This window comes from Chelonia mydas, chromosome 6, assembly GCF_015237465.2.
Source record: "Chelonia mydas isolate rCheMyd1 chromosome 6, rCheMyd1.pri.v2, whole genome shotgun sequence".
In the NCBI taxonomy this organism is placed as follows: domain Eukaryota; kingdom Metazoa; phylum Chordata; order Testudines; family Cheloniidae; genus Chelonia; species Chelonia mydas.
This window is the reverse complement of record NC_051246.2, coordinates 119,286,895-119,314,631: the sequence shown is the minus strand read 5'-3', so window position 1 is coordinate 119,314,631 and position 27,737 is coordinate 119,286,895. Positions and strand designations below refer to the sequence as shown.

The window sequence follows — 27,737 nt, the reverse complement described above, 5'->3', positions numbered from 1 at the left end:
GATTCAAGAGGACGCTAGGCAGAAAATGGCAGGAAATGGATCAGAATTTGATTTTTTTTAAAAATTAAGTTAAATTAATAGTTTCAGGGGTCTGAATCTCAGCTGCCCAAAGGATGCATACCAGATATCCCCCTAATAATGGCTTCAAGACTGGGCTTGAAAAGTTTATGGAGGGGATGGTATAATGAGACTGCTTTTAATGGCATGTAGCTGATCTGCGACTGTTAGCAACAAATATCTCCAACAGCTGGTGATTGGACACTAGGTGGGGAGGGCTCTTAGTTACTACAGAGAATTCTTTCCCAGGTGTCTGGCTGGTGGGTCTTGTCCACATGCTCAGGGTCTCACTGATCGCCATATTTGGCGTTGGGAAGAAATTTCTCCCCAGGTCAGATTGGCAGAGGCCCTGCGTTTTTTTTTTTTTTTTTGCCTTCCTCTGCACCATGGGGTATGGTCACTTGCAGGTTTAAACTAGTGTAAATGGTGGATTCTCTGTAACTTGAAGTCTTTAAACCATCATTTAAGGACTTCAATAACTCAGCCAGAGGTTAGGCTTCTATTACAGGAGTGGGTGGGCGAGGTTCTGTGGCCTGTAATGTGCAGGAGGTAAGACTAGAATAAATGATGCCAGCGGAGGGCAACAAAAATGATTAGGGGGCTGGAGCACATGACTTATGAGGAGAGGCTGAGGGAACTGAGATTATTTAGTCTGCAGAAGAGAAGAGTGAGGGGGAATTTGATAGCTGCTTTCAGCTACCTGAAAGGGGATTCCAAAGAGGTTGGATCTAGACTGTTCTCAGTGGTAGCAGACGATAGAACAAGGCAAAACTTGCAGTGTGGGAGGTTTAGATTGGATATTAGGAAAAGCTTTTTCACGAGGAGGGTGGTGAAGCACTGGAATGGGTCACTTAGGAAGGTGGTGGAATCTCCTTCTTTAGAGGTTTTAAAGGTCAGACTTGACAAAGCCCTGGCTGGGATGATTTAGTTGGGGATTGGTCCTGCTTTGAGCAGGGGGCTGGACTAGATGACCTGAGGTCCCTTCCTATCCTGATATTCTATGATTCTATGATTATGATGGTTCATTCGAGCCTTTGAGTCTATAAGTTAAATGTATAGTTTCAAGGGTCTGTATGGCAGCTACCCAAAGGATGCAGACCAGTTTTCCCCCTAATAATGGAAAGAGAGGGCTGCAATAATCTTAAAACTTTGGCTGATGAGCAACTTTAAGCACAACACCCTTCGAGGTAGGTGGGTGGTGGTGGTGGTCTGGAATTTCTATGCTTCTGCACTATATTGCATGTGACCTCATTGTGTGTATGTTCAGGTGGAATTTATTCTATCAATCCACTTTCCATGTGTGATCAGGGAGAGCTGGCAGAGGTGTAAGCCTATGTGGACACTGCATGAAAACTAGTATCCTGACTACGTTGCATATAGGTAATGATGTATTAAAGCCATTGTTTCGGGGAATTCATATTTTCTCTTGGCCTAGGGTAAAATTTTCAAAAGTGATTTAGGAGCATAGGGGCTTGTCTACACAGGAAAGTTAATTTGGATTTAAAGCGGAATAGCTATTCCTGAATAACTCCATGTGTTGGACTCGCTTATTCTGGAATAAGAAATCCTTGTTTCAAATTGGCTTAATCCACTTCCAAGGAGTGTTAAGGGCTTGTTCACACAGGGAGTTATTCTGGAATAGCTATTAGATCAAGCTGATTGAGAGTAAGGCACTGTTATTCTGGAGTAGGAGCATCCACAGAGGTAGTTCATCAGAAATAATTAATCTGGCATAACTCCCTGTGTAGACAAGTCCTAAGACTTCCAAGTGCTTAACTCTTTTGAAACTGGCATTTAGACACTTCCGAAAATTTGAACCTGCTGTTGGAAAAGCTCTCCCCTGAGGGCGGCTAAACACCTTTGACTCCCACCTCCGGTATGGTGCTTGATACTGCACAGGATCTGGCCTTTTGTTTTGGTACTTGGTGGGGAGATGAGACATGGATGGTGTAAATCTTGGCAGTGACCCTTCAAGAAAAATTTAAATATGTCCTTTACTTTCTTCCCCCTGCACCATCATTCCCATTAAACAAGTAAATCATTAGAAAGGAAGGAATAACCAGCCAATAATACTCTTTCCCACCATCATCCCCTTCCCCCAAACTCCCCTGCCTGATGTCTTTGATACTGTATTTTAGAGCTGGATCAATGTGAATTCTCAAGTTAGAAATCCAGGCCTCAGTAGTGGTGTCTGCTAGAAGGTGAAATTCACAAATGCTGCATGAAGCCAGAGTAATCAGGCATTTATGTGGCTGTGCAAGGGGATGAAATTGTGCCCCTCCCCAAACTGAGGGCAGGATTTGACATTAAAGGATTGGAATAGTGGCCATGTTCTCTCAGCGCCTGTTCTATGGGAGTTCCTGGCCACCGCATCCATGTTAGTTCCTATGGCCTGACCCCTACCAGCCTCTCTCCACATTAGCCTATATGGAGCCATCATGGAGCTCTACTCTGCAGAGCTCCCCACCCCTGCCCAGCTGCTTTGCCCGAAGCCCCTTCCTTTTCACCTGTAAACACCAGCTTTCCACAATCCTAGTGCTTTTTCCTCCACTATGCACTGCACTACTGACCATATTGTGCCCTCATGACTTGATTGATGGCGGTGAAGTTGCAGGCATGGATCAAGGGCAAGATATGGCATGAAGGCCTGGCTTCTTTCATCTCAGAGCTATCTAAAACATATACATTGCAGCAGCTTGCTATAAAGTGTGAAAGCACTGAACCATGATTGAAAGTGTCTTGCTTGAGATTTTTTTTTTTATTAAATTTCCCCTGTCTCGGATGTGATTGAACATGTTCTGCTACCCAAAGTGTGGTATACCCCTTCCTAAATATACATGCCCCTCCTTCATCTCTCCCGTTGCTCTTTGGATCTGTTGATTTACACTGAGCATATGAAATGATCTGTTGATAATTGAGATGTGAGAAGATGGGATACCCTGACAACTTCAAATTTCAGATCTGGATTGAAATGATCAAGGGAAATGTAAGAGGTATCCTTGTTTCTGTTAGCTTTCTTCCTAACCCTAAATGACAACATAAGTGAGCATATGGGCTGGCTGGCATACAGTAAAGGAGAGTCATTCACTAGCATAAATATTAAACTTCTGAAAAATTTTCATCTTGCGTTTGGCATTATTTCCCTTGGTCCTGTAAAATACATGTTTCCTGTTTATCCTTGGACTCTTTTCAGAACATTGCATCTTGATTTTATTGTACTTAATGTGCCATATTCTCCTTTACAACAGAAGATTTTAAAGCTAAATTGGCACAAAACAAGAGTGATGCTTGAATGCTTTTTGTTGCCATGGCAATATTTCTGGGCACTTACTGAAGACCTGGTTGCCAATAGTAATGTAACAGAGAAAATAGATACACTTCATTTAGCAGCCACAGATGATTAATAGGCACAGAGACCCATTACCGGGTGATCCTAATATAGGCTATGCTGGTTTTAAAAAAACAGCAGCAAAAGAAAAGCCTTTTGGTGGAAAAACATCACCTTTTGCTAGGTGAAGTAAAGATGACATAATTGCAGTTAAAAATTGGGTGGAAAAGGCCGATTTTTATCAAATAAGTTTTTTAGCAGATGGTTTTCAGGCACCTTTTTTTTTTTCTTTTTGCTTTCAAGAAACTTGCTCCCTATTTTCTAAAGTAGCCCTTCTGCTGGCCTCAGTGCGTTCCAAGCGTAGATTATTGAAAGGCATTTCTAGGCTAAGGGGTCTAAGTATCTGAGCATTGAAATCTTTGAGTTCTCAGATCACACTGCTGATAGGTAACGTGGCACATGCTGAGCTGCTGTGGCGCAGGTTCGCCTGCCAGGGAATCCCTGCGTGGAGCCCCCAGTCTATAACTAAGAGATGCAAATGCTGTTGTACCACAGATGCATTGAGAAGTTCTAGCACTCTTTCACTTTGGTCACTTTTGGTTCATTGTCAGAAAACTAGATACATATGAGATCTGTATAAGACGCACTGGAGACTGGATACCCCATCAGTATTTAACTGAAGCTCAGTTGCCTTACTCCATATTCCTCTGTCACACCAGCTTAGCACCAGCGTGGAGGAAACCTTCTTCTTCGGCTGTCCCTTGATGCGAGGATGATGTCTGCCAAGGGGGTTCATTGGTGCGTTTTTAAGTGGCTGAGGAGCCCAGTTCTTGCCCTGCAAATTTTCCCACAGAAGTGACAGTTGTGATCTTGGAGGAGACCTAGTTGTTGGCTGGAATGTTGTGCCCTTTCTTTCCTCCTTTGTCGCGTCCCTGTCTCAGGAGCACGTCTGTTCTCAAAGTGAGCTGTGGCTTGGTGTATGATGTGGCACAGCTGTGTTCTGTTCCCCCCCAAGTCCTCCCAGTTTGTTGGGTTGATGCCTCTCTTTTTAAGCTGTACTTTCAATATATCTTTGAAATGCTTTCGCTGCCCTCTGAAAGCCCTTCTTCCCTGACTTAACTGAGAGAAGATCACTTGATTCTGGAGGCGAGCGTCAGGCATACGTACACAGTGGCCAACCCAGCGGAGTTGGTATTTCATGACCTGCTCTTCCATGCTGCTGATGTTGGCTGCAGAGAGAACTCTGATGTTAGTGCATCGGTCTTCCCAGCTGATACTGAGAATTCTCCTGAGGCAGCGCTGCTGGAATCGCTCCAGTTGCTTGAGATGTCGTCTGTCAGTTTCCCATATCATCCCCACCCTTCTCTATGGGTGTGAGACAACTGCCTTGTAAACCAAGATCTTGGTTCCTGTTTGTAGGTGCCTATTATTGAAGACTCTAGTGGAAATAGCATAAGAACCAAGTCAGTCCTTATAAATCCCTTGCAGAAAACAAGTGATGGGATGGTTTAGTAGTGAGTAAAAAGAGGGGCCTGTTGGGTTAGGGCAGGGGTCGGCAACCTTTTAGAAGGGGTGTGCCGAGTCTTCATTTATTCACTTTAATTTAAGGTTTCGCGTGCCAATAATACATTTTAACGTTTTTTAGAAGGTCTCTCTCTGTAAGTCTCTATATTATATAACTAAACTATTGTCATATGTAAACAAGGTTTTCAAAATGTTTAAGAAGCTTCATTTAAAATTAAATTAAAATGCTGATCTTACGCCGCCAGCCTGCTCAGCCCGTTGCTGGCCTGGGGTTCTGTTCATCTAGACCGGCAGCAGGCTGAGCGAGGCCTGCGGTCGGGACCCCGGCTGGCAAGGGGTCTGCAGCCAGAGCCACAGATCGGCAGTGGGCTGAGCGGGGCTGGTGCCCGGGACCCCAGACTGGCAGTGGGCTGAGCAGCTCGGCCCGCTGCCCGCAGACTGCTGCTGGTCTGGGGTTCCGTCCGCCGGCTCCTGCCAGCTAGGGTCCTGGCTGCCGGCCCAGCTCAGCCCGCTGCTGGTCTGGAGTCCCGGCCCTGTCCACACAGAGTAGGTACCTACCTTCTCCCTGGTTCTAGCCATTCTCTTCCTCTCTCTGCACTGAGAGGAGGGTGGGAGTGTGCTGAGAACAGGGCTGGGGGTGAAGGAGCAGGCTGCAGGTTGGGGTGCAGGGTCTGGCCAGGAGCTAGAATGAGGGAGGGGGCTCAGGTTTGGGGCAGGAGGTTTGGGTGTGGAGCGCTTACCTGGGCAGCTCCCATTTGGTGCGAGGGGTGCAGGTGGGAATGTGTGGGGGGGGATGCAGGAGCTCCCGTTTGGTGCTGAGGGTGGGAGTGGGGATGTGGGTGGTGCAAGAGTCAGGGCATGGGGTGTGGGGGTCTGGGTATTTGAGGGGGGTGCAGGGGGCTGGGGGTGTTTGAGGAGGGTGCAGGAGTCAGGGCAGGGGACTGGGGGGGCTGGGTATGTGTGTGGGGTGCTGGAGTCAGGGCTGGGTTTGTGGGGGGGGGTGCTGGGGTCAGGGCTGGGGTTGTGGGAGAGGTGCTGGGGTCAGGGCACGGGGCTGGGGTGTGGGGGGGTGCAGAGGTCAGGGCAGAGGGCTGGATGTGTGTGAGGAGGGTTCAGGGGTCAGGGCAGAGGGCTGGGTGTGTGTGAGGGGGGTGGAGGGGTCAGGGAAGAGGGCTGGGGTGTGTGGGGGGGTTCAGGGGTCAGGGCAGAGGGCTGGGGGTGTGGGCTGGGGTAGTAGGGGTGCTCCCAGCCCCCTGCCCTGAGCGGCTCATGGCAGGGGGCTGGAGGGGGTATGCCCTGATTCCAACGCCTTTCCCAAGGTCCCCGGAGCAGAGAGCGTGCTGGGGCTCTGCTTTTACCTCTCCCTCTCTGAAGCAAGGGCCATCAGCTGATTGGCCGCAGAGAGGGAGAGAAGGAGGGGCAGGAACCCAGCACGCTGGGGGAAGAGGTCGGGGGAGGGGGAAGCTTGCTTGCCCTGCAAGGAGAGAGCGGGGGGCGGAAAAGAGCGGGCCGGGCAGGATTTTTAGTGGCACTCTGCTGTCTGCCCGGGTCTGGCAGACAGCAGCGTGCCATTAAAAATTGGCTTGTGTGCTATAGGTTGCCGACCCCTGCGTTAGGGAATTGGCAATGGGAATATGGGCCAACATCACCGGCTTGAATCTAGTTCAAATAAGAAATATCCCAAAATGCTACGATGGCTGTTAGGCACTTGTGTGAAATGAATATGGTGGTCAGAGCTTACTTGCCAATGGACGAATGTCCCACACAAACAGAAACCCACACTCATCATGAACACGAGTTGACAGGTTCCGTAGAGAGGCTGAATTTGGAATAGGCGTGGGGCCTGAAATACCACTTGAGTTGAATCCTCTAGATCACGTTGGGGAAGCATGTACTTCTAGTGCCAGTTCTGCGAATGAAGAGTCTCCAGGGCTGTCAATCTGACACTGTGTTCGCAATGTTACAATATAAATGAGCAAGCACTAAATCAGGAAATTCTCAGGAGGCAACCTTAACATTGCAAAACCAAGATTTTCATTTGTTTTTTCTGAAATAAGGCAAGATCCATGCCAGCTAAAGACTACATTCAGATCACACTGAAATGACTTTATCAGACCTTAGTAAACTAGAAAATGTGAAGGTTTATCATTACCCAAGGGATCTGGTTTGGCATTAGGAATCCGAAAGCAAGAGACTGCCGGGAAGAAGTGCCAGATTATCCTTGGTAGTTGGCATTGTTTAGACTTGGTTTTTGTCCAAGGACCTGGAGCTGAGCCAGGTGTCATTCATCCGTAGGCAGGCTGTGGGCTGGGCCCTCTATATAATCTGTGAATGACATTTAGAATTTAGAAATTGAAGATTACATTTCCGGGTGTGATCACACATGCACAAAAGGGCTTGTCCTCACTAGGAAAATACACCGAGATTAGCGACCTCATCCTAGACACGTGTTTACGCCTAGAGAAGTCTTGAGTCAAACACAAGTTATTAGGCTCAATACGGGAGTAACTGAATGGAATTCTATGGTCTATGTTATGATAGTGTAATCATCCCTTCTGGCCTCAAAATATATGATTATATGAACCTGACCCAGCTATATTCAGGTAGGAGGAGTAGATTTGTATCTGCTCTAGGGAAAATGTTGAGGATTACATCGAGAAGCTACATCATGATAGCTAGCTTTCATGTATTTTCTTAGTGTAGACAGATACTAAAAGGCTCAAGGATATTAAAGTATTATAGATTTTAAGGCCAGATCGGACCATTATGATTATCTAGTTTAACCTCCCATAACACATAACAAAGGCCATAGAATTTCAACTAATAATTATTGTTATGGAGGGAATTATTCTTCCCTTCGGAGTGAGCCCAATTTATTAGTATTTGTAGAAGCAAGAGGCCCCAAACAGAGACTTGGTTCCCATTGTGCACTTTACACATATAATGAGAAAAAGATCCCTGCCCCGTTGCTTGCAGTCTACATCAAACTTGTTTTGAACTAAAGAATATCTTTTAGAAAGACAGCCAGTCTCAGTGTAAAGATTCCAAGGAAGGTAGCAGCTTCATTGGTAAGAACTTAGAAAGAACTCTGGTTGGAATGCGTACTCTGGAGCCTTTATAAGTCAGGAGTGCCTTGCATTCAAAAAAGGAAGTGCTAAAAGGCCACACTGAATCAATAGGAACACTAGGAGTGAATAAAGAGAATTAAAGGCAATGTACAGAAAATTTTTGCTACCAGAGTGGAAGAGAGCACAAGGACAAGCTGGGATATATATCTGGTATCTCGAGAAGATTTTGTGGGAGTCTGAAGATTTCTTCAATGATGCAATGGAAATGAGCTGTGTCCACTGATTTTTTGAGTTGGTGGTTTAGTTTTTAAACGTATAGCATCCACTCAGAATTAATGTGCACACACACATCTGTTGTGTGTGTAGTAATGGGGTTCATTTTTTTTTCTAAAGTTTTCCCTTTTACATAATTTCAATCTCTTCTGTTGTTTGAAAGTGTTAAGATTTGCAGAATAATACCAATGGACAATTCTTTGCAATTATAAAGTACCCTCTAACCAGGATGTCAAAGCACTGTGCAAAGAGGAATGAAGTTCACAATAGGCCTGTGGGGAAGGTCGGTAGTGAGCCCATTTTACAGATGGGAAGACTGAGGCACAGAGAGACTGAAGACACGGTTTTCAAAGGTGACAAGTGATTTTGGGCGCCTCCATTTTTGGGGGCCCACCTTGCAATACCTTAGGCTTGATTTTCTGCCGTGCTAGCAGAATCAGTGAGCACTGGGGGCTGTATCTCACCTTTCATAAACCAGGCCCAACGTGGCTCAGATTAGACACCAAAAGTCGAGGTGGCATTTCAGACCCTGTTGATGTCAGAGTTCCCCGAAGGCATAGTTCAGAAAACCAGTATTTGTATGTTGCAGAATGAGGAGAAGAAGAAGGAGGTAGAAAGGGTAAAGCTGCCTATTCAGAGAATAGCAGGGAACTGGGTAGCTGTTGGTCATTGCTGTCTAGCAGTAACAGTGTTCCATGATTTTGCTGTGGGTCTCTTGCTTGGGATTTAAAGTGCATACAAAGGACCTTAACTTGTGAAATGTGGAAAAAATCTATAGATGGCCAATAGTCAGTCACGCAAGAACAGTTATCGTAGGCTGATGGGATAAATCCCTTTGAGAGAAAAAGTTTCTGATTAATCAGTAACAAGACTTACTATTTGTATTATGGTGGCATCTAGAGGGGCATCAACCAAAATGGGAGCCCATTGAGCTAGGCCCTGGAGTCTGCCCTTTCAAAGGCCCAGGGTCTTGGGGCCAGCCAGCCCTGTTTGATTATCAGACCCATCTGGGAAGAGCTCAGGTGTTACCTATAAAAGGGCTGAGAAGGCTTAGTTGAAGTAGGAATGTAAATATCATTTAAAGAGTTAACCATTTAAACAATTAAAATTCTATCATTTAAACGGTTAACTGATTAGAGAGAGAGGAGCTGGGGTTGCTCTGGCCAGCGAGGCAGGGGCTGGGGCCGGCTGACCGGCCATGAGGCTGGGGTCATCTGGCCAGCTGGTGGGGCAAGGCCTGGACTGGGGTCCAGTGCTGCGGGGCTGGGGGCTGGCGTGGCGTGGGCAGGATCGGCGCAGGTGGGCCCGGGGGCCGGCGAAGGCAGGGATCTTGGATCCAGGGCTGGGATCCGGCCGACACGGCACAGCCGGGGGTTAACAGCTAACGTCGGTTAACCGGTAAGCCTAATGCTTTGGTTGTGAGTTTTTTGCCACTTTCTGGGGTCTTGTTCGAATTAATAAAACTGTGCCTGGTAAGAAGGGCTTGAAAGACCTGGGGTGTGGTGTCAGCCCTTCCTGGATTGGGGTACAGGCCAGCACACTTCCATGTGGTGGAGAATGTGGGTAGGTAACTGGTCCGTGGAACTGAGGAGAAACTGAGGCAGCAGCTAGCCCAAAGCCAGGCGAGGTGGGTGGCTCTGCAACACACTGTACAAACATATAGTGAGAGTTGCTTCTCCAAAAAGTTTACAAAGAGTTGTATATTGTAGGGTGTGTATTGCAGAGGTATGTAGAGTTGAAGTGACCTTGCCCAAGGTTACACCAGGTCAATGACAAAGCCAAGGATAGAATCCAAATATCCTGAATCCCAGCTCATGGCCCTTTATAGTAGACACACTGCCTCCTATCTACCTAACAGACATGAGAACAGAAGATAACCAAGGTATACTTTGCAAGACCTCTGTCTTCTATGTTTACCGGTGAGTAGGTTGTATAAAGTTACACAACCTAATCTATTATTGATCGTCTGTTCTAATTATTTATTAGCTAAGAGGAATTTATTTAAAAGGAAAACATGGGCGTTATGATTCACAACAGTTACAGAGCAAATTGTGTGTGTGTATTTGTGCATGTGTTTTCTGAGCCATTTTGCCAAGCAGCATCCTCTTCCCACTCCCCATATGGCAGCTGTGCCTCTCTCTTCCTTTGGGAAATTGTTTAGGACTTGAGACTTCATTTACCATTTTGGCAGCATCTGAGAAATGTTGCATCTCTCATTGAAAACCTGCCTCTTCACCTCTCATCTCCTTCTACTACTGCTCTATACAAGGTGGGAATGATCTCACTGCATTATGTGTGAAGTAACAAGCAGACTTGTACAACACTAACAATGTTGTCTGCAGAAATAGAACGTTGTATTTTTTTGCAACGACTGAAACAGTTTTTTTCCTTTTTTTCTTCTGTTTGTAGTTTCAATTCTTATTAATTTGGCCCCGTTTGTAGAAGGTCACTCCATAAATTGTTGATTGCAAGCAAACGTTACAAAACAGAACACTCTCTGGGACTTGGGCCTTGATCCTCAGTGGCATTCTGGCTGTTTTGCACCATTCCAGTGGCATAAGCAGCTCTAAAGCCAGGCTCTCCGGTCTCTGGAGGATCATCCCAGTGCATGGAGAACTGTTGTAGCTCACAGCTGATACAACAACGGCTACATCTCTCTAGTATGGGGGTATGATTAATGCTATCTTGTGCCCCATCATTTCCTGGCTGTTGTAATTGACCATTGGCAGCTGGCATAATTTAGAATTGCCTTTAGATGTTGTTAGGGTGATATGGGACTCTTGAGTCATTGCTGGAGATAAACTATGGGAAGAGATGGATGTTGAGAGGGATCTGAAGGAGGGGAGTAAGATTGCATGGACTTCTGGATGCTTATCCAAGCCCTAGGTCACAACACTTAAACTGGTTCATTCGGCCACTTCATTCAAGGAGTCAATTTTCTATAGCATCTAGATTTAGAACACAGACTGCAGGTTGTATGAATGTCTTATCTCTAATTCTAGTATCTCTGATTCTTAACTTTCCAAGATGTCCCGTTTGTTGGGGAATGTATTAATATATGATTCATGAGACAATATTCTGGCTCTGTGAACTCAACTATGAAAATATTAAGACCTGTTCTAGTCAAAATCTGGACAACTTTTAGGATCGTGCCATGAATCTCTGAGGACAATGAGATCCGCAGATGAAGATTTGGTAACTCACTCCTCTGCTTGGACTAGTTGGGATTATATGTGGAAAAACGTGCAGTTGACGGTTATAGGATGCCTACTAGCAAGTTGGTGTAATTGGGCTGTTTTATTGGAGGTGGTGTTTGTGTGTTTCTGAGATGGTTTCCCCAGATTGAGCTAAGGAGATGCATACTCATGTTTGTGTATAGTTCAGTGGTGGACAAGTCTCAAAAGATTTGGGAGTTTTAGAAGTTCAGATAATGGTCCAATCTTACCAAAGGCCAGTGAGCGCCTCTTCTTACTGTCTCCCAACAGGGCCATGGGACTCTCCTTCCCATTCCTATCCAGGTCCATGGGACTATCTCCCTTCTCCTCTTGTCCAGACACTGGGGGCTTAAGAGGAATTTGTGTTGGGTTCCTGTGCCTTCACCTCTCATTTCTGGCTTGCAATGCAGTCTAGATCATATCAAGCCAAAAGTTCATGTGAATGGTGCGCAGAAGAGCAGGGCTCAGCAGAGACCACAGCTGTACTGTACGGAACTGTACACGTTTAAGGTACGGGCGGGGGGATGTGTGGCAGGACAGTCCACTGACTTCAGAGAGCTTTGGATCAGGGCCCTCCTGAGAAGCCAGAGGCCAGCTAGTCAGCCATAGGAAGCTGTGGGGATGGTGAAGAGAAGAGTCTGAGGGCTGATTGAAATGGGGTCACCTTAAACAACCCGATCTCCAACCTGTAAAAACACCTGTGGACTTAGTTCAGTTTGGCGAAAGGTCTGAGGTTCGTCCAAGCCCCGCATCCCAGTTAGTTTTGTGGTCTCAAGTTAGGGGCCTGCTCATATTGCTAAAATACAGTACTGTAGTTATATAAACACTGCTCACCACTGCCTTGTTTGAATGTTTTTTTTCCCTTGGGAGTGCAACTCCATTGAAATCAATGGAGTTATGCTTGTATAGAACTAGGGTTAGGCTGTGATGAATCAGCCCCACTGTAACTAACCAAAAGCTTATGTCGTTAAAAAAATTATATTAAGTGGAAAAATAAATATCTGCCTTGCTGCAGTGCAATAGTAATTCTTAGCAGCCCTAAACAAATATCTTAGCTAGGGAATTTGTTCCCGCCCTGTTAATCAGCAAACAAAGAATGGTGGTGGGTGTGCCCCTGCAACAATACACAGGAACCAGCTGATAAGAACTATGGTATAGCGAAGCGCCACTCATGGTGAACCAGAGTGAAAGTTCTGAGGAGTTTCAATGCATTTCAATGTACCAGCTGGAGTTCTGCAAATAGTGAAATAGTTCTGGGAAAAAACACGACTCCATTTTAAGAAAGCTCCCTTCTACTTAATGGAAAAATCTGGGGTAAAGTCTGACTTTTGTTGCTAGGTGATCTTTTGCAAAGAGAGTTTGCAAAATGATGCTTTTACATTAGAAGAGTAAACAGCATCTTTAAAAAAAAAAAAAAAAAAAAGAAAAAAGGAGTGGTGGGGGGGGGGGGTGGTGGTATAGCAAGCCATTGTGCCGTAGAGCCTGCTAGAGAAAATATATGAGAAAGTTACATATATGAAGTATAAACAATTTTCTTTTCTATTATGAGGGAAGGATGGGTCATGAAAACTGGCCTTCCTACATATAGGCCCCATCTGTAGTGTTTTAATTGCTACTAATTCATGCTTAATGAAAACCCATAACACACAGTAGAGATGGGCAAAATCAGGGGCAGTTTTGCTTTTGCAAAAACTTCTTGCTTACCTTTTCATTTAGCGGTTACAGAAGCCCAGGCAGGGGGTGGTTTGGAGCTGAGCACAGTTGCCAACTTTCATGCGGTAAATAAGCACCCCGAACTTTCACAATAAGTCAAAAACCAAGCTAATCCCATTTCAAAACAAGGCCAAAACAAGCCAATCCCTAAGAACCTCTATCTGACTTGACCCACCTGGCTTGCAGTCTGGGACTGGGTGGGCCTGCTGTGCATCCCTGATTCTCTCCCCTGCTTGCCCCCCCCTTACGCCTGCTTGCCAGGAGCTGATCAAAAAAGAGAAGCAACAAGCTACAAGCCAAACAAGCTACAAGCCAAAAACTAGCCAACAAGCAACTCACAAGCCAATTAAGCCAAAAACAAGCCCGATTTCTGTGTTTTTTCCCGCAGGTTTGGCATGTCTGGATCTGAGTCCCTTTTTTTTTTTTTTTTTTCTTTCAAATTTACATCCAGATATGGGAACTGGAAGAAGGATACAGGTAAAGTGGCCCAGTACTCAGAATTATGGTAGGTGCGTCACGTTGCATATAGCTTGTACAAGGTCCCTGCCTGGAAGAAACCTGACTCATGACTAGAGCTGGCAAAAAATGTTCAGTATATAGTAAATTCACCAAAAAATACAGTTTTGGGGGCCACTGAAACTATTTGTGAATTTGAATCAAATGCTATGAATAGTTTCAGCTAAATAAAAATGAGGAAGATGTTTCTGAAGAAGTCAAAACAGTGAAATTTTTTTAAATGAACCATTTCAACATTTTGTTTCAAAATGAACCGTTTCATTTTGAAAATGTTGTTTTGTTCAACCTGAACAAAATTTATTTGGTTGGTCATTTTGGCAAGGAAAAAAACACCAGGTTTGGTTCAGAATGAACCTCTTCTTTTGTTTTGTTTAGGATTTTCAGTTCGGCAACTAACCGAGAAAATCAGTTATTTGCTTAGTTCTGTTCAGTCAAGGTAGTGGGCCGAGTGCAGCAATAAGATGTCACGGTCACTCACCTATCGGGGGTGTGAGGCATGATGGAACAGTTGGCACTAATTTGCACTCTTATTGACAGGCTCACTAGAGAGCATACAAAATGAATGGGCTTGGCCATATCCAAGTCCTTCTAAGGGCTGAGTTACGTTGATAGGGATGGAAGCTTCTCTTGCCACTGCAAATGCATTACCTGAATCAGGTACTCTTTGCAGTATTTAAATTCACAAAAAACACGATCCTGAAACGGTACAGCTTTAATATATTACAGAGAGGCCCAGTTTCTATATATTTAAAATACATTTTAGGCCTAACTTTTTTTTTTTAAACCAGGTCTCCTTTTGGACAATCATTTTGGGTCCACAAGTAATTGTTAGGACAAATGAAGACACATGGACACTTAACTACCTGTGTAGCTATAGGTGAGGTAATCAAACGTCTACATTCCCTCATTTGCACTCCCAATGAGTTTTATTAGCAGTTGGTTGAAGGTGTAAAAAGAGAGTCTGAGGCTCTCACCTCCCACTGACGAAGCGCTGTCCACACAGGTGCTTTTCGTCGTTAAAACTTCTGTTGTTCCAGGGGTTGTTTTTTCATATGCCTGAGCGACAAAAGTTTTAACGATTAAAGTGCCAGTGTAGACAAAGTTGAGGCCCTTTGAAGACCAGGCCTGTAATTAAAGAGGGATCTGGTAGTGACATCTATGTTTAGTAAAAAGAAAAGGAGTACTTGTGGCACCTTAGAGACTAACCAGTTTATTTGAGCATGAGCTTTCGTGAGCTACAGCTTAGTGAGCTGTAGCTCACGAAAGCTCATGCTCAAATAAACTGGTTAGTCTCTAAGGTGCCACAAGTACTCCTTTTCTTTTTACGAATACAGACTAACACGGCTGTTACTCTGAAATCTATGTTTAGGTTGCCTTACATTTCCATTCTAAAAGATTCCTTCAACCTTTGTTTTGACAAACTATGACACCTCCATTTTTTGCAGCCAGACTTTGAAATTTGGCAGGGGTAAAGCCCTTGAGCTATCACCCTATTGTCGTATGGAATTCAGTTCACATTTTGCTCAGTTATAAACTATTGAAAATCACCATTTCTCTTCTGTCACTGGCGTTCCATGGGGAAATTGTGGCAACAGAGCAAAATAATAATTGAGCACGAACATTCTAAGGTCCGGCCCATGTCCTTGCCACTGCTGCAGCAGGCACTGTACTAAGAACATTTGTGATTTGCCAGGCATAGGCATTATGCATATACATTACAACACAATCTTTAATTACGTGGTCACATACTGTTGTTGCCACTGGACCGCTTGCTCATTCAGAGCATCATCCTGCTCCCATTGAAGTCAATAATGAAACTCCCATTGACTTCAGTGGAGCAGGATCAACCCCTCAAAGCACAGGATGGGTAAACACAAGAAAGAATTAAGGTTATCTGGGGAGGATAAATTTGGCATTACTGTGTTCTAAGTGCTTGACCTCACAGCTTAAACAACCACCATTTAACATGCAAGTGGGGAGCGGTATGCAAAATATATATATTTGACACCATTCACAATATATTTTATCAGCTATGTGAAATACATTCTTTTCTGTATGGGCTTTGAATAAAGATATTTGATTATTTATACTTGGTAATGATAAAGAATTCTTGGACCGTTTATCTTGGGTGTTTTTAGCTGTGTAGTATTTGGACGTCTGTAACCTAGATTTAATATTGAACATGTATTTTAAATTCCTTGCAGACACTGTCTGTGGTATTTGCACTGTACTGCCAACTCCCCTTTAGAAATGATCAGCGGTTTGATTTGTAAAAGAGGCTGCGTGTGTATGAGTAAATGAGTTAAAATGTATGTACTGCGCAACATCTTCAAATCACAAGATGTGTTCATCATCTTTCACGAGTTTAGATCGTAATCACGGGCCCTTTATTTACGTTTCCATGGTGATTCTGAAAATGCTTTTCCCCCTTTCTAATCAGAGCATTTGTAGATCTGACTGTTGAGTTTTTTCTTTCCCATGAGTAAACTTGGTTGTATTATTATAAAGATATTAGCGTGACAATCTATGGAGCTGTCTCATTCCAGGACAAAGATTCAGCAGCAGAAGTCATATCAGGCATTTGCTCTAGACCCTCTAGTTCTAGCATTTAATTAGCATGTATTTTTTAAAATGCAGCTAAGAAATAGCACCCCACATCATAGCAAGTGCTGCAGTTACACTTTGACTTCTGCTTTACAAGTCCCCAAATTTTGAGTGTGTGGTGACACGGTCCACACAGGGACTTGTATTGTTGACTCGCATTCAATTTGTGATCCACTATAACCCCCATATTCTTTTCAGTGGTACTACCACCTAGCCAGTTATTCTTTTCTAAGTGTAGTACTTTACATTTGTCTTTACTGAATTTTTATCTGGTTGATTTCAGACCAATTCTCTAATTGTCAAGGTCATTTTGAATTCTAATCCTGTTCTGCAAAGTGCTTGCAACTCCTCCCAGTTTGGTGTCATCTGCAAATTTTATAAGCATATTCTTGACTCCATTTTCCAAGTCATTAATGAAAATACTGATGAAAACACTTTCTTGCCTTTTCATCTCCCAGTTAGTTTTTCAACTTTAAATGCACAAGTCTGAATGAAGCAAATATTCTCTCTGTACCTGCTAGCTAAACTGAAACCAAAAGTAATTAAGGCAAAAGCTTTCTGTGGAACAGAAACTGAGAGTACTTGACTTTTGGGGAAGAAAATGTAACTACTTGCATTCACTCCATTGTAAAGACTGGAAATAATACAGATACTTATTTAATGCGGTACATGACATTGTGAGAGATTTATAAAGCTTGAACTGACCTCAGCAGTTAGATGTTCTGTCCCTGCCCAATTCTGTAAAAAAATAAAAAAGCCCTTTTAACTCATTAAAATTTCAGGAGGGCTCATTGATCCAGCATTAGTAACTGAGCGCCATTTACAAAACAACTATTAAACAATTAAAATAGTGTATTTTCTCAAAGTAGGGGACATTTATTTCTCCCCACAGTAGTGAGACTTCCCCCGAGGCATAGGCAAATACCACTTACCTACCAGGAGACCAATTTCTGAGAGCAATACTGGTGTTATTGGCAATATTACTCAAAGCGAGACAACAGAGGCAAATCCGATAAGACAACCTCAGCGTAATGAGATTCAGTTTCTGATAGATTCCTGGTGGAGGTGAATTTCACAGCCACTGAGAGCTCCCTTGTCCTGGTTCCCATGAGTTCTGCCCTAGGGATAGACGGCAGGCCTGTGGCAACTGTCATGAAAGGAGGTAGGTTTGGGAAGCAGTGGGGGTATTTCTAATTGGATTAGTATTGGAGACACTTAATGGAGTTTGGATGTGTGGAAGCAGGGTCCTATTTCCCTAATCTTAGCCAGGTAGCTGTGTATGAGTGGGATACAGATGAAGCTGTATTTCCCCTAAAAAAATCAGCCATTGGCATGGAAAAATGGCCCCACCTTTTTGCACTTGTATGCATTGTTCATTTGTTCAGTGGCTTGGATATGCAGTGGGGATTATTGAAACAAGTCTTGGCAGCCACTGTTGTATTCTTTATCCTCAAGAGTAAGTAACAAAATAGTAACACACTTCACAGCTGGTGTGTTCACATGCATACACAAACACACACACACTCCAGCTGTCCATTACACCCACAACTCCCTTGACCCCACAAGTTCACAGATGAAAACTTCCTCCTCTGCTGATACAGATGGCTGGGGAATCTGCAGTGTGGCATTGTACTTTCATCTCCATTTTCATTTGAAAAAAGAGGCCAAGTATGGGACATCAGATTCCCTTTCCTCTCTTCTTCCTCCCCGCCCCCCCCGCCTCCCACAAAGGATATTCAAACACTAATGAGAACGTAGTGATCCCGTATTCAAAGCCAGCATTGTCGGTAGGAGGGGGAAGGGCAGCTTCAGAAAAATGTTCAGATGTGTATCTTCATCTTTAAAGGTTAGAATTTACATTGTTCTCAGAAGGTTCCACTGCAGACTCTGAAATGCAGAATTGGTGATGCCTATTAGCTAGATGCTGTAATTTCGTGTTCATGGTGTAACCCAAGACTAGATTAACCCTCTGTTTTCTTTCTTCTGCACTCAGTAGTCTTTATTTCAGAGGGCTGAGGAGGTATTATTGGAATGCTGAGAAGGTTTTAGAGTCCTGTGTTTACTACTTGGGCTCTGCATATGCTAATGGTTATATACAGATAATGGTTTTCCTTTTTTTGGTTTTGGGTGTGGGAGGAACAATCACATTTTAAAAAAGTTGGGGGAATCTGCAGGATGGGAAGCCAGGAGTGACACTTGTGATTCCTGCAGACCCAGTGAGGCACCAGAAAGATTTCAAAAACTCGGAGGAAACATGCCTGCCTCATCTGCTCCCCCATGGTAGTTATATGTCTGATTGCTCTCCTTTTCCTTCCCCCCAAAGTAAATAGTGAACTGAAAATGTACCATGTTTTCCTACTTTTGTGTCAAGTCCTGTGAAATTGTCAAAAGCCCGTGTTGTGTTTTTCTCCCAGTGAACAGTTATGGGGAGGATGAAGAGCTAACCACATCTTCAGATAGCGACGACGAGGTGATTAAACAGTTTGCGATCTCTGTGTCACGCTCGCAGAGTTTTCGATCGGGGCTGTCTGAAAAGGCAACACAAGCGGGTTCAGAACGTAAACCTAAATTCAACCGCTTGCTGTCCAGCCATGAGGAGTACAGTACCGAGGCATCTGAATGCGAAGGTATTGTCTATCTCAAATGAGTATTAAAACACTTGCTTTGAATCCACAGCCACCTAACATGGAGAGAGTCCTTTTATTCTGGGGAAGGAGCAGCCTTGGTTCTGATCGCTCAGGCTAAAATCCATCTGGAGTTTATTCCTAAAGTACTGACTTAGAGCTGGATCCAAAGCCTACTGAAGTCAATGGGAATCTTTCCATTAACTTTGCATGGGTTTTAGATTAGGTTCCTTAATCATTAGGCAAAATTCCCATGCATTTCAGTGGGCGTTTTATCTGAGTAAGGACTGTAGGACTCTGCCCGATGAAATCTGTTGAACTGCATTTCTTATCAATATGGTGTGTTTTAGCAAGCCTTTGAATAGAAATTGCATGTTTCTTTTATAGCAGCTTTGCAAATACCAGGTAAATAGCAAATGAATTATGTTACATCATTCACCAGTGCATACGCTACATAGCAGGCAACGACAGAAGGTAAAAATTTATAGTATCAAAAGGAACAATTTTTTGACCAATCTTTGTTTATTATTGCAAGTGGCTTTTGTATATTCCAAACAAACATGCATGGTTTTCAAACATTTACCCAAGTGCAAAATTGATCGGCACAATGGCATTCTATGATACAGGACATGTCTGGGAGAACCTTTGATGGGAAAGTTTCAGGAAACTGCCTGTGTGGTTTTAGTTACACAAAACAGTTGTGATTCTGAAATATTTAGTTACCTGTTAATTATTATGATCATTTTGATTTAGGCCCCTCTGTAGAACTGCTGTTAGATCATAATGTGGACTACAGTTACTTCCTTTGTTGTCTTTATAAACCGAAATCATTAGGATTAGTACTACTTTAATATTTATTGTAAGTGTTAAAAAAAAAAAACCCAACTGTTAGGGCCCAGTCCCGCTTTCACTCAAGTCACTGGGAGTTCTGCTGTCTACTTGAATGGAAGCAGATCAGACCCTTTATTCCAAATAACGCCCCCTTATTTATGTTTTAGATATTCTCAGATCCTCAGTCAAGTGTACTGCTAGCCTGACTGCATGATGGAGGATTCCCTCAGCCTGGGGAATCCATGGCTGGGGTAGAGTCACCATTGCAGGTATATGCCACCCAACCCCCTAACTCCTGATGGGGAAGGGGGTGTGGCCATAGTCTCTACATTCTTGTATTTCCCAGTTGGTGAAATGGCCTCTTGAGGCCAAAGGAATGTAGATGTAAATTAGAGAAGCCCTGAGGCTGCTATTGCTTATGCCAGTCTCCAGGTTGGCCCCTGGCTGGCCCAAGGATCAGAGGAGTGTAAAGAGATGGTGGAAAGTCACCTTTGTCCCTCTCCCTCTTGAACTGCGCAGAATATATCGCACCCAGCTTCCCTGGATCAGATCCTCAGAAGCCTTCCAGTGAGTTATGCTTTGTTCCTGATCACGAATATTAGCACAATCTGGTGAGGAACTGCACAATCTTCTGTTGGGACATTCAGTAACCCAGGAAAGTGCCTTTTGTTAAATACTCTGTTGCCTTCAATCCTTTTGCCCCTCTTCTCTCTCTCTCATCTCCTCCTTTGATGCTGCAGGATGGAGATAGTTGTATGAGGTTTATCTTTCCCATCTCTCTAGCTACAGTTTACCCAAGTCCTGATTCTCCAGTCCAGCCATGCAGAAAAAGTAGCTGCTGGCTAACTGTTTGCAGTGGTCCCAAAAATGCTGGTGCATGGTGTATTCGGTCCGCACTCCCTTCTTCCTGGTATGCCTCCTCCCTTGTGGGCTATAAAGAGTGTGCTGTAACTTACAAGACAGGGGAGTGGCCAGCTAGCCACAAAGCAGCAGCCTCCTAAGAGCTTAGCATCTTGCTCTCATTCGCAAGGCGCTGGATCCTCTGCAGTGTGTTAAGCGTCAGGAGCCTCAGCAGGCAGCAGCACTGGTTCCTCTCTGGCACATTTCCTGGGCACTGACTCAGTCAGTGCCCCCGTCTCAGCTCACCTGCCATAGGCCCCAGGACCAGCGCTGACCACCCCAAAAGTGTGAAGCTTCTGGTTTTCAGTTTTACTCTTTCAGCAGCAATTGTGAAGCTATCAACGCACATGTGCTCACACACTTTGCCCAGTCTAACACTTTTATGCTCTTTTACACTTAATCACGAAATCACTGGAGAGGACAGATCATTCAAAACAATAAACATCGGAAACTGCAGTGCCCCTCACTTTTCCTTGTGAGTCCTGGGGGAACTATCTGGGTCCAGGCAGACAGTGTGTCCCCTGTCTCATGCAGGCTGTTACATGGTAAGTGGTCTCTCTGTTATGGACTGAAGAAAACGGGCTCCGAGCAGATCAGCCTCTGCCCTTTTAAAACTTTCAGCCCCTCCCCCGCCCCCATGTCAGGTGACCTCCTTGCCAGCTTCACCATATGAGCACAAATCTGTTCCGTGACTTTGTTGCAAAGGTGACTTCCTCCTTGCTAAACCAGTTCTTCCAGGCGGGGACCAGTCCTGTGTCTAGAGTGAGTAGATGTCCAACAGTTGGGAACGTAGGAGTCAGTTACCTTCTACTGTCCTTCATTTGCTGCCAGCCTTGGGAATTTTCATCTCGGCATGGTGGCAAACAGACCACAGAGAAGACAAAAGGCCGCACATTCAAAATGGAGTTTGTAGACTGACATGCAGGGTTCATAATCTCTCACACAATTCACAAATTGTATAGATATATTCCCAGTTCATCACAGTTTCAAATGCTGGAGCATCCATCATTAAACTGGAGGGCTTATTCCATGTCCTTTTACATCTTGTTGGTAAGAAGCTTTCCCTGATATTCAGCAGAAAGTTTCTGCTGATTTAAATTCATCCGTGTATCACCCTAAAAAATAAATAGATTTTAAGGCCAGAAGGGACAATTGTGATCATCTAGTCTGTCATCTTACATGATACAGGTCTGAGAATTTCATCCAGTGGTGACTCCATCCAGCCCAACAACTTGTGATCACATTACAGCATGTCATTAGGAAAGATATCCAGTCCTAAAGATGCCAAGCGATGGAGAATTTTCCCATATCCCTTGATAATCTGTTCCATTGTCTGATGATCCCCAATGTTTTTCTTACCCATTAGTTGTGTTGTGATGAGAGTAGTAGACTTTTGTGGTTATAATGGCCAGGATCGGGCTCCTGTTTGCTTTTTTTGAGAACTGGAACCTCAGTACTTCCTTTCTCCATCCCTTCAATACCTCTTCAGTTGTCCATGATTTAATTTTTTTTTTTTTTTTTTTTTTTTTGCAGAAATAGTTTTCCATAGTACAGTGAGTTCATTCTTCGTAAGTTCTCCTCTGATCTGGCACAGATGTTTGCTAAACTTCTTACAGTGTCAAAATACACCCTCACATATACACACGCAGTTATCACTGACAGGACTACCATAAATTTAAAGAAATAACAAGACTGTTCCCTAAAATAGTCAATGGTGAATCGCACTTTTCTTTCCCTTGAAACTTGCCTTGTATACCACATTTGCTTTCATAACACTTAGAGAAAGTTGTTTGTTATATTAATATATTTCAAGGCTTTCAAAATTCCTCTATTATTGATCTAGATATTATCCTGGCAGGAGTCCAAAACCACAAGACAATTGCCTGGGGATAATTTATTACTACAGTTATGTTTTATCTGAAAGTCTGCTGCGTGGCGTATGCTTTGATGGATGACCCCCTTTTTAAAGTGTGTCTAAGACACTGACTTGCTAATTAAACACCTCAAGGAGAATCCATATTTGTACAGTCTCAGTAAATTTGTATACAGACATTTCTTTTGTTTCTTGCTTGTTCTGCCGTCTTGCTTTTGCTTTTATTTTCTGTTTCTTTATTTGCAGAAGAAATTGAGTAAAAATATGATAGTAAAAATCATGTTGCTTTCCACACGAATGGTGCAGTTCTTGGAAGGAACTAGAAAATAAATCCCTAAGATTAAAAAAAAGGGGCTGTGGCTTACTGGTTATGTAAATACAGTGAACTCCATTCTGAGTTTGTCACTTTTACCAGCATTACAGTGATGTAACTAATTTTACTCCAAGGAAGGAAAATGAGTTATACCACTGTAACGCTTATTTATGTCTGGAACAAAGCCTGCCTTCGGTTTCACGAGTATAAAATCAGAAGATACCTGGTTTTCTGATTAAGCCACAAATGATTCTGATTAAACTATAAATGGAATCTGCCTAAACGGAGAGAGAATTTTACTCCGGGTTCCACGCTGTACCCTGCAGAACTCTCGCAGTTGCCAGTGCAGATTCTGTGTGAGGAGAGGAACAAGTGCTGTATATAAAGAGTAGAGATCTTCACTTTGGAGATAAGAAATTCACAGTTCGGACAAAGGAAGATAATTTTACCCTCAATAATTAACCTTCTTCTTCGAGTAGTATCCCTATGGGTGCTCCACTTCAGGTGTGCATGTGCCTTTCGAGCCTGTGATCGAAGATTTCTAGTTAGGAGTGCCCGTTCGGCCTGCACATGAACCTTATGCCACCTTGTGGCAGATACCGAGGCGATATAGGGGTGCATGGGCAAACCACCCTCAGATCTTTCTCTACCACCTTGGCCTGAGACAGAAGCCTAGCATGTCCACCTACAGCATACTCAGCCCTCTGTTTTTTCTTGTAGTTTATGGTTGTAAATTTGTGTTTAGTGATTAGTATAGTTAGTTTTAGGTGAGAGGATTGTTTTCCCTCTCTTTCCTCTGGGAGACTTGTCTTCTCTGGGTGGGGAATGCCTGGCTCACCAGGCTCCAAACACTGCCTCTCTTGCCCAAAGGCTATATCGGTAAGCGACGGGCACTCCAAGTGTGTCTGTTGCCTAGGGGAGTTTTCCTTCTGTTTGGCCCTCAAGTCAAGGATGAGGAAGAACAGGAGATAAAGCTCAGACTGTTAACCATGGAATGTTAGCCTGCAACCTCCCTCTGGGCCAGCTCAGGAGACTTCCCCTCCCCCCAATACATCTGTCTTCAGACAGATCCATCATGCCGGGTCAACCTTGAGGCATGCTTCCCCTAAGAAAGGGAAGTCTTTGCATACTGCTGGGGAGACTCCCAGAAAGGGGAGCATGGACTCTTACTCTAAGGAGACAGCTGCAGAAAAGACCAGGTCCCTGTTGAGGTCCTCAGTCTCCGAGGATACCATTGGAGCCAAGGACTCTTCCTCCAATACTAGCAGGCCTGTGAAGTCCTGGAGCTCCAAGTACAAGAAGATGGAGCACCAGAACCCATCGAGTTCACCCCTGTCATCAACAGCGAAGCATTTCACTCAGCCATTGGTTCCATCATGCGCCTTAATCCAGCCACCAGTACTGATGCAAGCAGCTCAGCCAGGGCAAGTAGTACCATCTGTACCAAGCAAGTAATGGTGCCTGACATCTACAATGTCTGCAGAATGCCAGATTAATCTCTACAGCAGCAGTTATGCTCAGGGCATCATGGCCCCAAGTTTTGGGGTTTCCAAGAGAGGTTCAGAACACAGTAGAGGACCTCCCTTTGATGGTCATAAGCTTTTTCTCAGAGACCACGAACAATTCCACACACATTGAAGGACTCCAGGGTTACCCTATGTTACTTGGGCATTTACACACCAACGAGCAAGAAAAGTTTTAGTAGGTCACAGACTGCCAAGAGGTCACGCCCTACTCAGTTGTCCAGGTACCATAGACTCTCAGAACTGCCAGAAAGAAACACAGTTTTCAGAGGAAGTGAAATGCCCAACCGCCCTCCATTACCATCCAGGTATCATTTAAGCAGCAGTTTCGATAGATTGGTCAAGGGTTCAAATCCTCCCACTCCTTTTCAGGACCCCTCTTGTGAGCTTCTACTGAGGCAAGAGATGGACTCTCTCCTCTGTCTAGGAGCAGTGGAATTGGTCCATTCCTCTCATGGGCTGGGATTTCTACTCAAAATATTTCCTGGTGCCAAAGAGGGACAGAGGTCAGAGGCTGATCTTGGATCTAAGACTGTTTGAACAAGTTCATAAAACCTTAAAAGTTCAGGATGGTGACTCTGGCAACTATAATTCCTTTAATGGAGGACATATATTGGTTTTCATCCCTTGACCTACAAGAGACCTACTTCCATATAATTATACACCCATTTCACAGGAAATACCTATGAATCACCATAGGCCAAGATCTGTTCCAGCACCGAATGCTTCCCTTTAGCCTATCCTCAGCCCTAGGGATGTTTTCGAAGGTCCTAGCAGTAGTGGCAGCTTATCTTTGGCAGAAAGTGATCCTAGTCTTCCTGTACCTCAAGGGCTGCTCCTTCAGGGCAGTGCTATCTTCCACCCAGATGGCCCTTGCTCTGTTCCAGGAGTTGGGCCTGCAGCTAAACGTAAAGAAATTCATTCAGGTACTGGTACAAAGGATAGTTTATAGGGGCTTACTGACAACCAGAGCATAACACCCTTTAGACAGATTTGTGACCTTTTCAGGCCTGGTAGAGACAATTCAGCGAAGCCCTTAGATCAGTGGTTCTCAACTTTTTTGGGCTCAGGACTCATCTGTAAATGTTTATGGCCTGTCGTGACCCAGTAAATAGTCTTAAGAGTAGCAGCTGTGTTAGTCTGTATCCACAAAAAGAAAAGGAGGACTTGTGGCACCTTAGTGACTAACAAATTTATCTGAGCATAAGTTTTCGTTAGCTACAGCTCACTTCATTGGATGGATGCAGTGGAAAATACAGTGGGGAGATTTTATATACACAAAGAACATGAAACAATGGGTGTTACCGTACACACTGTAACAAGAGTGGTGAGGTGAGGTGAGCTATTACCAGCCGGAGAGGAAAAAAAAGCCTTTTGTAGTGATAATCAAGGTGGGCCATTTCCAGCAGTTGACAAGAACATCTGAGGAACAGTAGGGGGGGGAAATAACATGGGGAAATAGTTTTACTTTGTGTAATGACACATCCACTCCCAGTCTTTATTCAAGCCTAAATTAATGGTGTCCAGTTGGCAAATTAATTCCAATTCAGCAGTCTCTCATTGGAGTCTGTTTTTGAAGTTTTTTTTGTTGAAGAATTGCCACTTCTAGGTCTGTAATCGAGTGACCAGAGAGACTGAAGTGTTCTCCAACTGGTTTTCGAATGTTATCATTCTTGACGTCTGATTTGTGTTCATTTTTTCTTTTACGTAAATAGTCTGGGGGTGGAACCCCTGGGGTGATTTCAGTCGGATCCTGGTGCCTAGAGGAGCGGGGGGGCTGGGCCCTGCCTGGCACTCACCCCACAGAGGCAGCTCCTCTGCTGTGGAGCTGGCTGGGCTTGGCTCTCTGCTCTGGACATTGCAACCTCCGGGGTTGCAGCGCCACTCGGGTTTGGCACTGCTCCACTGACTGGACCAAATTTGTGTGAGTTGAATTGTGAACTGACTCATGGGGTTGCAGTGCCAGTCACATGGTCATGATGGCTGGGCTAACCCTGAATGGCACTGGGACCCCAGAAGTTGCAGTGCCTGGAGTAGGGAGGCGAGCCCAGCCAGCCCCGTGGGACAGGTGCCACAGGAGCAGCCATGCAACCCTTTGAAACATTCTGCAACCCGATTTTGGGTCCCGACCCATGGGTTGAGAAACCCCGTCTTAGACCACACAATAAGGAACTGTCTTCAACTCTTGGGCCATATGATAGCTTGCACTTTTGTGACCAGTCACACAAGGCTTCACCTCCATTGCTTTAAGGATTGGCTCAGAACAATCTACTCTCCAAGGAAGGACTCCTCAGACAGGCAGGTGACAGTCCCTTTGCAAGTAAAGAACTCCTTGGACTGGTGGAAGGAGCAACTCTATGTCTGTGTGGACATCCCTTTCTGTCGCCCAACTCCATCTAACTGACTCATCCCTTTTAGGATGAGGAGCCCACTTCGACACTCTCATGGTTCAGAACAGATGGACCTTGGCTGTACAGCAGGTGTTATTAAACAGTAGGAAAACACCAACCTGCATTGCTTACCTGCAGAAATCTAAGAGATTCATCTATTGGTGCAGTTGTCGCTACCTCCAGCCTGAAATGGTTCCCTTTTCCCTCATCCTAAATTTCAGATCCAGCCGGTAGACATCTGGGTTTTCTATCAGCTTGGTCAAAGAACACCTGGCTGCCATATCAGCCTTTCATCCCTGGGTCAAGGGATTCTCCATTTTTGGTCACCCGGTATTGTCTAGCTTTATTAAGGACCTATGGAATCTCTTCCCTCACATTAGACACTCCACCCTATCTAGGGACCTTAACCTGATTCTAAACCGCCTTACGAGACCTCCATACAAACCAAAGGCAACCTGCTGCGTATTTCATTTATCTCTGAAGATGGCATTCTAAGTTTCCATAATGTTGGCCTGTAGGGGCAGGGACGTAGGAACCCTTTACAATGTTCTTTACGTCCACATCCTTAGTTCCTACCAAAGGTTACATCGGATTTTCATCTTACCCAGTCTATCCATCTTCCGGTAATATTTCCAAAACCTGATAGCTCTCAGCAGAAATCCTATTTCTGCACCCTGGAAGTTAGAAAGGCCTTGGCCTTCTACTGGATAGGAATAAGCAGTTTAGTAGATGATCTAGACTCTTCATCTCCTGCGCAGATAGCTCTAAGGGGGCTTCTATCTCTGCTCAAACACTTTTCGAAATGGATATCGAGTTGTCTCTCTGCCTCTTATGAGTCTGCTGGTGTTCAGCCCTCTCAGGGCGTAGGAGCAAATTCAACCAGATCACAGGCAACATCTACTGTATTTTTGAAGACTGTTCCAGTATCTGAGATATGTAAAGCCACTACTTGGACTTCAGTATGTTTTTAAAGCATTACAGCCTG

At 44.4% G+C, this 27,737-nt stretch overlaps 1 protein-coding gene across 6 annotated transcripts in view; it reads left to right on the top strand.

Moving 5' to 3' along the window:
• Positions 1 to 27,737, top strand: part of SYT16 (synaptotagmin 16) — a 141,663-nt gene that overhangs the window by 93,662 nt on the left and 20,264 nt on the right. For 4 of the 6 annotated variants that reach the window (XM_037901130.2, XM_043549382.1, XM_043549380.1 and 1 more), the window contains one exon: positions 18,713 to 18,925. The exons of 1 other annotated variant lie outside the window; for it this stretch is intronic. In XM_037901130.2, coding sequence (XP_037757058.2) covers positions 18,713 to 18,925 — 213 coding nt within the window. Of the gene's footprint in view, positions 1 to 18,509; positions 18,579 to 18,712; positions 18,926 to 27,737 lie in introns of all 6 variants that reach the window. One more of the 6 variants, XM_043549381.1, reaches the window with a different exon arrangement.